Below are 16,595 nucleotides of genomic sequence, written 5' to 3' on the forward strand. Positions count from 1 at the left end.
GATGTTTAAAGGTGATTGATTGTTGGTTATTGAATTTGAATTTCAAATTAGGTTTAAAGTCTTATCATTTGGTACCTAGTTGCAAAATAAATAATATCGATTTAGTTGAGAAAGTATTTATGTTGTTATTATTATATAATGTATATTATATTATGCGATATTTTCTGAATTTCTTCATCTTTTCTATTTCCCTTTCATGTACCAAAAATTATACCAAAGCCCTATATCCCGTGCGTGTTTAAAACCTCTGAAATCAAGATTGTCTACCAATTATAGGTAGGTATCGAAGTCTTATTATTACATTCATGTTTATGCATGAACATATTATAATTATGTATGAGTTATTATTGTACGTGGATTAAGTTTCTTACTTCGCATTTCAATATTAAGCCTCATTTGAAACAACGCATTATCTATAAACTTAATAGAATCCGTACCCAAGTCGATACTATAAGCACTATGGTTTCAAGGCGCAGTAGATTAACAACCAACCAACCTTGATATTGGCACTAATATGCTTTCTCCTCGGCGGTCGCTTCACTGGCATCTCCTCCGTCGTCGTAGTGACGTACAGCATCATTTTTATCGATATCGATAATCACAGTTCATCGACATACATCACAACACTATTTTGTATTGTAAAAGTTTGAAAGTTCACTTTTGGTTTTTGGTTTATCACTGGTCAGTTCATTGTGATTTTTGTATTTGTTTCACTTAGATTATTGTTGACGAGGTAACTAAAGGAAAGGTTATTAATGTTATATTTAGTGAGGGGCAATCGCTAAGTGCTTTATAATTTTGTAAGTAGGCAGAATATAAGACTAAATTGATAGTCTAAATGATGATATCTGCCTCTATATTATTGTTACTGTTATTTTATGCAGGTCCTTTTAGCACCTGTCGCTTTGCATTTTAATCTAAGATATGATAAGATACCATTATCATCAAGTAAAACCTTATTTGCACAATTGGTGTTTGAAGTATTGCAAGTTTGAAACATAGCCACATCCATCCAAGTACGGACGACTAGGCGTCGGTGGGCACTAAACGTTTCACCTCTACTTTTTTTATGCTAACACCGAAGAAATGGAACTGTCTGCCGTCGTCTGTTCCAACTCGTTATAATCTGGGAATCTTCAAGGCTAGAGTGAATAGGCATTTGCTAGGTAAGCGTTATTTACCCTACACCATATCGCCACATACCATCAGGTGAGATTGTGATCAAACGCGAGCCTATATTATTTAAAAAAATAGACTTAGTTTTTTTATAATGTGGATCTTATTACGTATTGATTTATGTATTCTTGAAATCATCAATGTGAATCAACTTGTGAGTTCGTTAGTTTACTTCTGGCATTAGTTTAACCTCGCTTTTGTTCGCCTAAACGTTGCATTGAAGCTTCCAGCAGGTCTACCACGCTAACTGCGAGTAAATGTCAAAGCGCGAGTTGTCAAATTTGACAGACGAATTAAGGTTCCTCGTTCACGCATCGACTTCCGCGATACGCGCGATTTGAATATGATCAGACGAATGATGTTAAAATCTATCAATTTTGACATTTCTTATGAAAAGAAGTATGTGTTTTTCATTTTCTTGGCTCTTTTATAAGCAACGTACAATAAATGTATATCCTTTGGAGTGCGACGTTTTTGGAAGTCGTGTGTACCAAGGACCTTATGTTATCTCACGTCGCGTCACGCGGACATAGCGTGCTAGGCTTGCTTCTGAAAATGCCTCGGACAGTAATAAATAATAAAATTATTTATTAAACCAATCATCTTAACAACAAAGGGTACTGTTATGATAGTAACAAAATCAACAAATATAAAGCTCTGCAGGTTACAATAAGTAAAAACTGTGCTATAAGTATCAGAGACTCACACTCAAACAGGAAGTCTTCTGAATCGAAAGTCGCGAATACATCACAGAACAGTTCGGCCTGATCTGTCGCAATCGAAATCACTCGCAACCGGACGGAGGGTGAGTGGCTGCAGAGTGACAATCACTGGGAACAGATCAGCTGTTGCAATGCGGATGTCAATCTCTCGGCTGCTAATCTTGTTTCATTTATCAATGATGGGCTAGTCTGACATTAGATTGGTATGAGCTTGTTTTGTCTTTCGTGACGACGAAAATGAAGATAAGTACATTAATAAATTAAACAGGGTGTTAGTGACAACGTACGGCGTACTAACCTAAACTAACCATTTAGTGTAGTTTCCAACAAGTCAAATCAGTTACTTTTTACTAAACGTCAAAAACGTGAATTTGTATGAAAAACGAACCTATGACGTCATACAAAACTGTGACAAAATGTCGCACTTATTATTAACTTATACATTTTTCTTTATTAAAATACATACATAACATAACATAAACTGCCTATATACGTCCCACTGCTGGGCACAGGCCTCCCCTCAATCAACCGGAGGGGGTACAAAGTGATTTCGACAATGTCCGCATCGGGAATCGAACCCGGACCTCCAGATCTTGAGCCTAACGCTCTAACCACTAGACCACGAAGGCTGTTAATTAACTATTAAAATACATAATTAGGTTAAATAGAAAAAAAGAAAACGTTTTTTTGTCACCGTTAGATTTGTTTTTATCTTAAATTTATCTTTACGTTCAGCTGCTTGTCTTCCCGGGCATGTCGTAAAAACCGACAGAGGGACTGCGTCCTCTAACATGATGGACTAATGTTATGGGCGATAGGCTGATCCCTTATCACCATAAGGTTCATCATATCCATCTTAGGACTTCGTATCAACAGTGGCTGCAAGTTGTCTTTGATTACTTGTGGCTCTGCCCACCCCATTTGGGATTACGGGCGTGAGTTTATGTATGTATGTATGTTAAATTTATCTTCTAGGAAACTACCCAATTATGGCGAGTAATGGTATACGTTTTCATATTATAGGTACTTTCTAATTATTATAAGAATTCATTTTATGGAAAGACTGTTATGGATTTTAAAAATAGGTGTTGTAATCGTATGGAATACTAGCGACCCACCCCAGCTTCGCTCGGGTGCAATGCTGTTATTTACGACATCACATTAAAAACCTCATAAATAACAGTATATCTCCAGATTTAATGGATGTTATTATACTTATAAACCTTGCTCTTGTATTATTCTATCTATTAAAAAAACCGCATCAAAATCCGTTGCGTAGTTTTAAAGATTTAAGCGTACATAGGGATGTAGGGACAGAAAAAGCGACTTTGTTTTATACTATGTAGTGATAAGGGACTCCCAATAAAAGAACTCATGTAAAAACTTTTTTTTTGACGTGACTTATTGTAGATTTGCCGCAGATGGCATTAACTACTTGGCCGGATAAATGGGAAGCGCTGAAGGCTCTCCGGTACAACGTTTAAGACAACGGGCCTGAGGGTGCCCAGTTGGGCGCGAACCTTGGCTCAGGGCGTCGTCTGAGAGGAAAAATATTTGAAAGAGTTAATAAAATAAAAAAAGACCCTAGTGGGTCGATTGTACTTACAACATTAGGCCGTTTGCGGCACGCCTCGATTGCGTCAGACGCGAGGTGTACATTTAATTTTGCAACGACTCAACCCCGAGTGTGTACTTTCGCCACTCCTTTACACTTGCGGACAATTAAAATGGGCAAGGAATAAATAAGAAATACTCTTCTTTGATAAGAGTGGAATGTGGAAGAAGAGAAAGTTGAGTGTCAGAATCGTACTGAGTGGAATTCTGTGATCTCTACCTATACCAACGGGAAATAAGCGTGATAATATACATAAAGTATGAAATCAGAAATCAGAATCATTTATTCAATGTAATTATCATGGATAAACTTGTTGAAGGTCAACGTAACATTTTTGAATTTACGTCATTTCGTAAGGTGTTATGGCTGGGGAGAAGAAATGACAAGAAACTGCAACAGCAACACATCTTTAAATCAATGAGGGTATACATTACAAGTTATTTAATAACTAGAGGAACACATTTACTATTATAATACTAGTCATTTTTTATCATTAGGTAATCATTAAGCTTTTGTATATAAAGTAAGCTTCACATGAGGTTTTTGCGGTTTCTCTAATATTTTTTTTTATTTTTTTTTTTTTAAATAAAATAGCGATATTTGATTGATATTGTGCGCTTACTTTATTATTTTATATTTTTTATAATAAATAAAAACAAACTGTTTTTTATTTTATTTTATTAAAATCTCGGCCGAATCCAATTGCCGGTAAAAAAAAATACAAAATGGCGGAAAAACACAGCGCATATATATCTATATATGCGCTATAATACGGGTAAGTGCAACAGCCATATTGCTTATTTAGATGACTTACTTCAACGTGTCCGTTTTAGACGCCCTGCTTGTCTATAAGTAAAGACTTACATACATGTACCTTAATTTGCAATTCAGTGTCTAGGTGTTAGTTAACCACGGTATTCAAGGTGACAGTTTTCATTTAATTAGTGGTTAAAATTGGTTTTTGTACGGTTTACGCGAGTCAAATTAGGCAGGTTTTTTAAAAGAAATCAGTCGGCCATTTTGATAGATTTCAAAAGTACAGAAAAAAGAAATTTGTAAATGTTTCTTGCGATTTCGCGTTGATCTGTTGAAATTAACCATAGAAGAACGCGAATAGGATTTTTTTTATCGATAACCAATTATTTTTTTTATTTTTAGCGACAACACTTCGCGACTATATTGCACACTACGAATAAATAATAAGTCAGGAAGAGTAACTATGAACAAACGCCGGCGAAATATTGGCCCCACGACATTCTAAAAGATCGTAAATCCATAAAACCAATCAGTAGCGATTCCGTGACGCGCTTCATTGCGACAAGCGCTGTGATTGGTTATCAACAGCAACCACAATAGAGGTTGGTGCGTGTGTTTCCGTGGTTCTCAAATCAAGGATGTTGTTATGCAATGCATGGATGAGTATAAGTAAAAAATGGACGAAACTAACGGTGGATTTAATAATTTTTAGTGTTTTGTATTTCGGATGAGGCGTGTTGCTGAATTATGTATTCAAGTAGTATTATTATATTGCATGTTTTGTGTTTTTAATTAATTGGTATTTAGTAAAAACAACTATCCAATACTTTAATTTTTTACTTGGATGATATATAAATATAATTACAATGTTACTTATTATTTACTGGAATAGGATGGAAGCCGATCATCCTCTCTTCTTTCGTAACGAACTGCTTTTATCCATTTTTGCAGTCGGTTTTCATTTTTGGGGAAAATAAAAAAAGGAAATTTCGACAAGACTAAATAACTGAAAAACTTATATTTTGCTGGAAATTGATAATATTACTTGACTGCATAGTATTACAAATTATAATTTACCTATCTGAATATTAAGCTAGGAACTTCTTGAATAATGCGGACCAAAGTACAATGTGTTTACGAGAACAGAAATGTTATATTTACCGATGATAAGTTATTCCAATTATCTTTTTGCTGCGCTTTTTTCGTTTCCTACACCAACTAAATACACATGACGACATTTTACATAATATTTCACTGTTTTTTCCATAGAAATATAGCATAAATCGAGCAATGACATACGTTAGTGACGGCGCGAGGCAGATTGAAGTAGGTGCGAGTAGTCATTTTAAGCCCCGCCCACTCAGTGTACATTTTAGTGGCGTCAAATTGTGAGCGTTGTTACTCTTCCTGACTTATTATTACTTACGATGAACTAAGTATCTACAATTCACCGACCTTTCTGTTAGAACAACGTGATAGGTGGTGAGCCGTATCGCCGACTATAATGGTCGAGCCTCCGTGGTCCAGTGGTTATGGTGCCGGGTTCGATTCCCGGTGGGGACAGGTAACAAAACTCACTTTGTAATCCCTAGTTTGGTTAAGACATTACAGGTTGATAAACCGTAAATAATCGCTGAATGTACATGGGGGTGTTTCTGGTAGCCAACGAGCCCCTCTATATAATATTTCATTTTGAACCTGAACTTCTGGGCCACCCTGTATATAAAATATAGGCTGCTTAGGTAAATGTAGGAAAAAAAGATGATCGTCTTGTTACATCGTATCGCATCGTATCTACAATATAAGCATTGATAAGGGATTACGTTTTTGAGACTATCTGAATATGTTTGTATTATAATACTTATCAGCACTTTACACGTTATGATCTTGATATCACTAATGTTAACATTTACCGACCTGCTTCCATATAATAAGTATACCTAAGATGATACTGTTCCTTATTCTTAGATTATCTATCACTATGACACCTCCGTGGTCTAGTGGTTAGAGCGTTAGGCTCACGATCTGGAGGTTCGATGCCCGATGGGGACATTGTCGAAATCACTTTGTGAGACTGTCCTTTGTTTGGTAAGGACATTTCAGGCTTGAATCACCCGATTATCCGAAAAAGTAAGATGATTCCGTGCTTCGGAGGGCACGTTAAGCCGTTGGTCCCGGCTATTAGCCGTAAAAACACCTCCACCAACCCGCAGTGGAGCAGCGTGGTGGAGTATGCTCCATACCCCCTCCGGTTGATTGAGGGGAGGCCTGTGCCCAGCAGTGGGACGTATATAGGCTGTTTATGTTATGTTATGTTTTATCCCATATAATGGGTGTTAGTGACATCGTAACGAAAACTTTGAGGGATGATTCAGACCATGATTCTGAGTTGATATCAAGTTTAATTTTGCATAGAAAAAGTATAGAACTGAAAGTAATTATACGTTTCTCTACCCACACTGGAATGGACCAGGCGTGAAGATACCTACGTAACTTAACTAATAGTGCTTGTTCAAACGCGATATCGGTATACTTTCTTTGATCTACACATCTACACATACACTACAGGTATAAAACACAAGTATTTCCGGAGTAGAGCTATATACAGAGTTTCATATATCATTAGTTATGTATTGATGATGTACGATTGAAGTTTGCAATCGAATAGATAATTAATTATCGGCTGTTTAAGTTTCCTTGTTAGCATTATGAAGATATGGGAATCAAAATTGGTAGAAATTTATTTATTACAATATTTAAATACAAAAATATATTTAAATAAAAAACCCCATAAAACTAATGCCTGGGTTTGCCTGTGTAATAAATCAATTTATACCACTTCTCATTCACAATGACAATTATTTATTACAATTCTATACAAAAAAAAATAATTATGTGAAATTAACAATTCCAGACCGTACGCGTCTAGCCGTCAAACAATCTCCCCAACACAACATTTTGAAAGACGAGTGGTTGCGTAAGGTAAGCTTTAGAAGATAGGGATGTTATCTACGTGGATAAAACGTCGTACGACTGTTGGTCGAAGCGCTGGATATACCAAATAGCGCGCGGTGCGGGTGCCGTGCCGTGAGGACTGAAGACAACTTTTAGCCACTTTTACTTTTACGATTTACAATACGAAGTCTTCTTTTAATAAATAATTAATTAATTTTAATTTATAGATATATTTTGTATTTACGTACATACCTATACATATATAAATATTGTTATTTTTATAGTTTTAATGTTTAGGATCTATGTAAAATATGAGTATTTTTTTATTTTTGTCGCGCAGCAATGCCGCGGCCGCATGAGTGGTTGCGACTTGTGGCTCGTTCACCCCGAGAGGGATATTGTTAACGTATGTATAAACGTAAGTACAATAGCCTTTCTGTTCCGGTAGTAAAGCATTGTCATTTAAGGAGAGTAAGAAACATTCTTCGGAATTCTAATTCGAATATCGAACCATTATTGTTGATTAACCTTTTTACGGCTTTTAAGGAATGTAAGGAACTAGACAATTCACTGCAAAAACGTACCGTTGCAATGCAACGGTTATAGAGATAACTTCGCTGTTCTAGGGTTGATATCATATGTTATAAAATAAAAAAGCTAAGGAAGAGGTACGTATAAAACTTAAATACTTATGAGTAAGGGCCATATCTCATTAGGACACTATGGTGGCGCAACCATAGTCGCCAAAAAAGTATTATTACAATGCTTTGTTTACATATTTAAATATTTAGTTATTTTTATGTACGGTCACGAGTACTAATATGTATACACTTTGAAACCATGTCACATTAACTTTTTTGACAAATTAAACTGTAAGTCTCATTAAATGTCAAATAGGGTAATTCCGGGATAGACGGCCGTACGGGAGAGTTGGCCAGTGCCTAAAAATTGTACAAAGAATCGCTAGATGGCATAACCACGTACTCAGGTTGCTTGCCGAGGTGCGTAAGAACAAACGTACGCCAAAAGTTCCGCGAAAAAAAATGAAAATGTTATTAAAAACCTAATGTTTTGATTTGACTAATGCTAATTCTTTTTTAAGAGTTTACGTACGAAGTTGTGGTCATATTAGTTTTCAAAAATAACATGTTTTTTTTAGTATTTTTACCAGATAATGAACCGTGCTACATAATAAGCTCAAAACTACGGCATGGTTTTGCGTTTTTTTTTCACTTGGATGGTATGGCCATCTCTCCCGGATGATTAGGAGAGATGGCCTTGGTTTGTCAGTGACAGATGGCCATATGATTGTAGGGGATAAATTTTAATATTTTTTTGTGATCGTTATTTTTTTTAATTTATTTCGCCAACACAAATTTTAAAAAATCTTTCTCCGATTCCTGAATGGTTAGAAGAGGTACGCAAACGAGCGAAGCAAGTTGGCAAAGGTCTCACTTCTGAGAATCATATTCATGTAAGAAAGTCTAAAGAAGAGGCTCGACTGCTCAAGGAACAAAAAAAAAAAGATTGAGAAGGAACAAGAAAGTAATAAAAAATACAATTAAAGGAAGGAAGGATCAAGACTAAGAAAGTAGAAAAGACTGATGATAGCAATAAAATGACTGACAAACCAAAAAATAAATTACCTCTTAAAAGAAAATCGACTAGGAAAATATCTAAAAGCAGCGATGACGAAGAAGAAGAGATAGTTTTAAATGATACAGATGAAAAGAGCGATATGAAAGAAGAAAACAATTGTGTAGGCTGTGGAAAAAAATATTAACAAACACAGCTAATCGAAGATTGGATTCAATGTGCCATTTGTTTTCAATGTGAATTGCACAGAATTTGATACCGTGTGCTCTAAATGCGGTCGATGCAAAAAAAAGTCAGATGGCACAAAGTAAAGCTGTGTTAAAAATAAAAAAGTGAGATTTAGTACTGGCCATCTTACCCGTCCTACTATGGCCATCTCACCCTTAGTATCCGGGAGAGATGGCCAGAGCTGTTTTTTTTTAAAGTTAGTTTTAAGGTTGAACTCTTTAAAAAATATCAATATTATATGTCACTTCCATAAGTTAAATGTTCAGAGTTTAATTAAAAGTACTGATTATCATAATGCATATTGTAGTTTAATTTTTATTAGGCTTCAAAAAAACTATGGCCATCTACCCCGGCTTTACCCTATGATAGTGCGACAGGGTTCCAAAGTGGGTATATGATATTGCTCATGATTGTACACGTATGGTTTTCTTTTCAATTTTATTATGTATGCTTGTATCCATTTTGTAGCTGAAATAAACATTTTCCTTATTCTGTTCTAGCACGTCAAGTTACATTTTCATTCTTTAACTTTGTTTATTCGGCTAAGCTTTCATTATAGTCAATTCATCATGACTAAGCCCTCCGGACAATTGACAGCCCTACTATAATCGTACCAGCATGGAACAATTGAACCGTGGAAAGTGCATAGAAAGCTTGCGCAAGAGTCTGCTGACTGCCAGTCTAACTTGACCCCTGATCGAGTGAAATAAAAGTGATTTTTACTTAAATAAATCTTGAAGTTGATTGCCTTTTATGGTGGATGCTGATTTGAAATAAAAATCGAAACTAGTTAGTTTTCTATCGAACGTACGGAGTAAGAGCCGTCAATGGAGAGCGCCCATTTGTCTGGCCAAGTAGTGAATAGCCAAGGCAAACTTAATAAGTCACCATAAAAAATCTGTTTTATTTGTGATTTTGACGGTCCTACTTAGCAATATAGGCGCAAAGCTTATATCAGTAATGAGCTTTAGCTTCAATGGGGACATATCACAAAATCACTTTGTGATCCCCAGTTTGGTTAGGACATTACAGGCTGGTCACCTGATTGTCTATAAAGTAAGATGATCCGTGCTTCGGAAGGCTCGTTAAGCCGTTGGTCCCGGTTACTACTTAAGTAAGTAAGTAGTCGTTACATGAGTCATGTCAGGGGCCTTTGGCGGCTCAATAATTACCCTGACTCCAGGGTTTATGAGGTTGGTAATTCACCTCACAACACACACGATATAAGATCTACAAGATCAGTCCAATATATCTTGACATGTCTTTGTTGATACCTTTTAAATTGAAATTCTAGATTGTGTAGAGATCTAATTATATTGGTGACCTGTCAGAACATTTTCTATAGTGTTACATATCAATGTTTTACCACTAGCGTGACAATAGTAGTGATTGTCAAGATTAATGTTTTGCTTGGAAAACTTCGATTATACAGAACATTTAGTTCAGTATGTTGCTGGCAACACAAGTATAAAATATCTATAAGAATATTTTATATGGCAATATTATATCAGGCTTAAAAGGCTACTAGGCCAGTGCCGTTAAACATTTTCCAAAAAAAAAAAAAAATGGCCGACGCTTCCCGCGAAAGTGTATATAACAAATATATAAATATAATTAAATAGTGACAAGGAACAAATTGGTGTTTGCACTTGGAAGTAGAACCCTGGACCTCTCACCATCTACTAGACCTACAGTCCACACAACAAGAGCCGATCAGTACAATTAGCGATTATATTTCAATATACGTAGTTAATGTTTTTTTTTTCAATTCACGGTACGAGTTAGATCTGTAAAAGTACGGAAGCGAAGTGTTGTGACGTTCATTAGCATAGTGATGTAAAAGCGAGATCATGCCAATCGATTCTATTCTAACACTACTTAGCAAAAATAAATACATAAACTCTTTCTCACTCATTTATTACCCTCCTAATGCTAAGGTTTTATGACAATAGTTAAACAATGCGGTTTGGATTTTAAAAGGACAAATACTACTCTTTTGGAATGGATAAAGTGACAAGGCTTCAGAAAACAACTTGCAGCCACTTTTGGTATTGGTGTCCTATAGTAAAGTTATGTTGGGTATTGTAATAGGTACCGCAATTTGAATAACTTAAATAAACACGCTATCCAGCCGATTAAAATTTTGAAGATGAATAAATAAACTAAACTTACACTAATTTGAGTTTGACGGCTCTTAAGTTAATGTCTTTCTTTACTTTGACCTGTCAAATTAAGTTCAAACTAAGTTGGTGGTTGCCCGAGTCGGAATGTTTTAAACTTTACGTGATCCTAAGAAATTATAAATAATCGATTATTATACATTACATAATTCGCAACCATCACAATGTAACATCTATCGGTCTGAATTCATTTCCAAGAAAATAAAACGTTATCGTAGAAAAGAAATGCAGCTAAAACCGACTTTCATTTTAGGTCATTTTCCCTGACACTATTGCAAATCGCTATTCTGTAATCCATCAAGCATCATTAACCAAATACGCAATTTGTATCAAAAAACACCTATTTATTTGGCGCGCGAATTTCGAATGTTCCATTTTTACGAATATGGCGCGAATTTGAATTCGACTTGCGTTTTGATGTTGCGTAACGGCGTGAAACCGGACGAGCTTCCGATTTAGTGATGTGCCAATCGTATTTATTGTTAAATTTGCATTTTGCATGAGGCGGACGTGAATTGTTTTTTAAATATTTTTTCTTGATATGTCGTACTATTAAACATTATACGGATTCCAAATACGGAATTAATTTAAATAGAGGTGCCGATTCTGGGGAAGGAACAGTATACTTACTATCAAACATTTGGCTTCGTAGGACAGCTTTTTAAAGTATACAATTTTCATGATCACCAAACTATCGATAGTTCGGCAAGAGTACTTGGCGGCTCCAAGATTTTTTAAATACAATCAAATTAATTTTATGTAATTAGGTGAGCTATTTTCTCTTAGGTAAGTTTGATTCGTTATTTACGTACCCAGAAAGAAAAAAATAATGTCACATTAAAGTATGAAACATAAAAATAAAACTAATTGGTATTTCATTGTCGGAAATTGTAGGCGTACACGATGTTAACCCAGTTTTCATGCCACAGTTTAATATCTGTGAAATATTGATAAAGCCGTTGATTCCATTGCTACCGAATTGATATTGACTCGAAGTTTTAATGTTTGTTATTCTGTAACGTTTGTTACTAGACAGAGAGCATAGACAAAGAGTAATAGGTACTGCGTATAGGACGGTAATGCCAACCTCACCCCTTTATTATTACTTTTTGAAATGTTTTTTTTTTACGTGGTCTTTGGTAAAGCAATGGCCCTGATCCCTGCAGACATCTCCTATACCTCCATTTTCTTATGCGCCGAAAAGCAATGGGACGAATTATTGACAGTTGTTAATTTTAAAATGAATGACTGAATGAACTAATAACCCGGGTGAATCACATAGACATGCAACCCTTTGGCTCGTGCTGTCAACTTCATTTTGTCGGGTTATTGGTCAACATACAATTTTGAGAAGGTTATTTTTTCTGCCTAAAATGACATGCTTTAAATTTTACCCTGTCCATTAACCGTCTTATTCCTTCTCGGCGGATAAGAAAATGCCAAGAGTAAGTAATTTAAAATTAAAGAAAAAAATTATTATGTGTACTGGATTCAGCACAAATGTGTAGTTACGTTCATTTTTATTAAAGTGTGCAATACGTTTCAGCAGCTTTAGAACTATACATATTGCAATGTAATCAATTTTTAAAGCAATCTAACATAGAATGTGGGTAACAAAGTGTAAAAGATTACACCACAACTTTTTGAGCGTAACCAAACGCTATCAGAGTTTTACAATAGCAAAACGCAATACTAATCTCTTTGTTTCAAAACTAATTGTTTTAGTTTAAGATCTTATTATTGCAGTTAAACAAATAATAGCCCTAAGTGAGCGGAAATGGACTTCCTAAGTAACGCAATTTGCGTAAATCTATTTTTGATTTCTGCTCAACTGTTGTGTCTTATAATAAAGTTGTTACATTACACGTGAACAAATTATCATTTTGTTTTAAAGTGAAATTAACCATTCTTCTTCTATCATGTGGGTTGTGAGGTGGATTACCAATCTTAGCAACCCTAGTGTTAGGGTTATTACTGAGTCCCTGACATAGCTCAGGTAACGGCTACGTAGTTATTTCAATGAGTACGTTGTGACCGGGATCAACTGGGTTTTCATCAGTCGCAAGAGAAATCACTAGAAAAGAAGCACACATTATTAGTAGAAAATGTAACAATAGGGTAGTTTACTAAGTCAAAGATAAATTATATTATTCTGAGTACTAAATAAAGACATTGAGGAGCTCGGTGGCGCAGCGGTAAACGCGCTCGGTATGCGATTGTTGAAGTTAAGCAACTTTCGCAAAGGCCGATAATAGGATGCGTGACCACAAAAAAAAAGTTTTCATCCTCCGTGCTTCGGAAGGCACGTTAAGCCGTTGGTCCCGGTTGCATTAGCAGTCGTTAATAACCACCAATCCGCACTGGGCCCGCGTGATGGTTTAAGGCCCGATCTCCCTATCCATCCATAGGGAAGGCCCGTGCCCCAGCAGTGGGGACGTTAATGGGCTGGTGATGATGATGAAATAAAGACAGATCTAGAACTGTCAAAAAACGTTTTCTTTTTCTAATTAATTTATTTTTTAATTTTAATTAAGAAAAACGCAATAATAACTATAATTTTATCAAGTTTTCTATGACGTCACAGGGTGCTTTTTCATACAAATTACACAGTAATTTCGTGTTTTGACGTTTAGTAAAAAGTAACAGATTTGACTAGTTGAAAACTAGTCCTATTGTGCCCATTTGTGACATGAGTCAATTTGTGGTGGAGGTCTCTAGGCTACATTCTATCCAGGGGGTTAGTCACAGTGAGTAGAGGGGATGTTGCAGACCATGATTCTGAGTTAATAGCAGGAGTAAGGAGTCCGTCACCTCGAGGGTAACCAGTCATCTGTCATGCTAAGTCGACAGACGTTCCGATGTACTGATCTGGATTGACAGCGATCATGATACTGGTATAAAACTCCTGCGAAATATTTGGAGTATGTTTATATGCGGTGTTGTCCAGCGGAAAGACGTACAAAATATATAATATAATAAATACATCTATAGGAGGAACATATTTAAAAAACTTTTACATTGTATTGTAATAAACTTCCTGATAATTTTAAACTATGGCAAACGCTTCTTTAAAAATAAACTTGACAAAATGGTTACTGCAACATCGCTTCTATAGTGTAAATGAATTTTTAAATTTCAAATTCGGACTTTAACATTTTTTTTTTATTTTATTTAATTTTAATTGTATTATCATTGTTATTATTATTATTTTACCTTTGCATGCTTACGTGTAAGCTGAAAACACTGTTCATAAAATTGTAACAACATCTTATTGTACTCTTTTCTGGCAAATAAACTATTCTATTCTAAAAACAAAAAAAAAAACAATGTGAATCGCCTTATCCTATATTATATTATAAAAAGTGCGTGGTATGACACTGAATACTAAAAAGATTAGCACCAACGTGACACACGTCGTCGGTAAACCAATTTCTGATCGAAAATAAGTTGAGACTGTACAAGTGCAAGGCGTCACTACCGGTTAGGGTTCCGTAAGTTTAAGGAAAAAACCTCGACATGAAACATTAAATTACTTATTAGAAAATTGTATGTATGTGTGTATTGTCTTATTTATTTTTCTTATTAACTGGTCTGTTTCCAATACAGTGCCCTAAATACTATATTTTGTAAGTTTCACCTGTGATTCCTCATGTGATTTTTTTTTTAATATCTAATTATCTACGGTAGCATTCCAATACGTGTGGGACATAAACAAATAGTCGTTTATATAAAAAGATTATAAGGTTAGTGATTATTTAAAAGATGAATGAATTCATGGGATTAACTATCCGGGTACTGATATTAGGTAGCCAAATTACTAAATTGTATAACAAAATTTTATGTATTTTTTAAAGAACGTCTAGCCTGTGTCGAAGCTTTTCTTGCAGCTTATTTTCCCCTTCCCTTTTTCCCATTTTTTTAGGTTGTAAGAAGCTGTAGTAGTTTTAGGCGGATGAGACGTTTGTTACATAAAAAATGACGCTTCAAAGTGTAACTATGTTACCTACTGAATAAATTATAATTTCAATTTAAATTAAACAAACAGTCGTTAGTTTCAAGACCTAGTCCAGTATAAAGGAAACCTACCCACGATAGCCTTACCTTCTTATGGATGATGGTCTTCTCCTATCGGGTGGCTTGTGAGGTGGATTACCAACCTCATCAACCCTGGTGTCAGGGTAACTATGCTGCCAAAAGTATATGTATACACGTTTAATTAAGTTATGTCACAATAAAGTTAAGCCCACGTAACTGAAAACACGAACATCTGTCGGCGTAGGTTTATAACTTGTCAACTTAAAGTACTTACGTGTGGACCTAATTAAATAATATTAACACCATTAGCTAATCACACTATAAACTACCTACTCTAATTAACAAACGCACAGAAGCTTATGGGTAGATAGATAAAATAGGTGCTTTATCGAGCACAATGGACATAAGATACAGAAATAAGTCTCGTGCAGCAATTTCTTCCAGGCAACCTTTGGAAATAGGAAAGTGGTATTTCCATCGTAAAAGTATGGAACAGAAAATAATCTATTTCATTAATTTTCCGACGGGAAACTTGATATCAACTCAGAATCATGGCCTGAATCATCCCTCTCGGTATTCGTTACGATGCCACTAATACCCATACGGACTTGTATGGGGTATAAAAAAAAATATATAGACGTAGATACGGTTCACCACCTACCCAACCGAAGGCGGGTCGATTCGCTAATTCTTTTATAAACAAATCATTAAGACCTTATTTAGAAACCAAAGATTAAATCAACTTATGGGCTACGGAATTCTTCCCTTATAAGTAAAACTTGTTCTTAACAATGTATTATTTTGAAATACTTTTGTTTAACTGGTCAGACCTTCATTGAACTTGAAGGTATTTTAACTGTAAAGATCAGAGAACCGATAAGGTCGATTTTTCTTTAAGATAATCGTTGGTAAAAAGACTGTAGATTGTAGTTTAAGCCATTTCATATCTTTATAACCCTAATGACTTCCCAAAAAGGAATAAGGTATATAAATGCTAATCTTATGGTAATCGGTTTGTTCGGTAGTTTCCTAGGTGAAAGATAAATTATAAAATTCTGATTACTAAATAAAGAAAGACCTAAGATCTAAAGGTGACAAAAAACGTTTTTTTTTTCTATTTAACTTTTTAATTTATGAATTTTAATTTAAAAAAAAATGTTGTAATTAGTGCGACATTGTGTCACGTTTTTTTATGACGTCACAGGTTGCTTTTTCATACAAAATCCATAGTAATTTCGTGTTTTGACGTTTAGTAAAAAGTATTATTATTATTATTTGAAAGTTGTGAGGGCCGGACCGAATGCAGCCCGCGAGATCACTGCGACCTTGACA

General features: G+C 35.2%; 1 protein-coding gene across 4 annotated transcripts in view; it reads right to left on the bottom strand.

Annotated features, from left to right (window-relative positions):
• LOC126375628 (protein split ends) overlaps positions 1-16,595 on the bottom strand; it is a 173,229-nt gene that overhangs the window by 8,996 nt on the left and 147,638 nt on the right. Inside the window, exon 2 of one of the 4 annotated variants that reach the window (XM_050022624.1) lies at positions 497-737. The exons of the other annotated variants lie outside the window; for them this stretch is intronic. Within the exon in view, the coding sequence (XP_049878581.1) occupies positions 497-580 (84 nt within the window). The 5' untranslated portion in view covers positions 581-737. The remainder of the gene's footprint in view (positions 1-496; positions 738-16,595) is intronic. 4 annotated transcript variants of the gene reach the window in all.

This window comes from Pectinophora gossypiella, chromosome 19 (assembly GCF_024362695.1).
Source record: "Pectinophora gossypiella chromosome 19, ilPecGoss1.1, whole genome shotgun sequence".
In the NCBI taxonomy this organism is placed as follows: domain Eukaryota; kingdom Metazoa; phylum Arthropoda; class Insecta; order Lepidoptera; family Gelechiidae; genus Pectinophora; species Pectinophora gossypiella.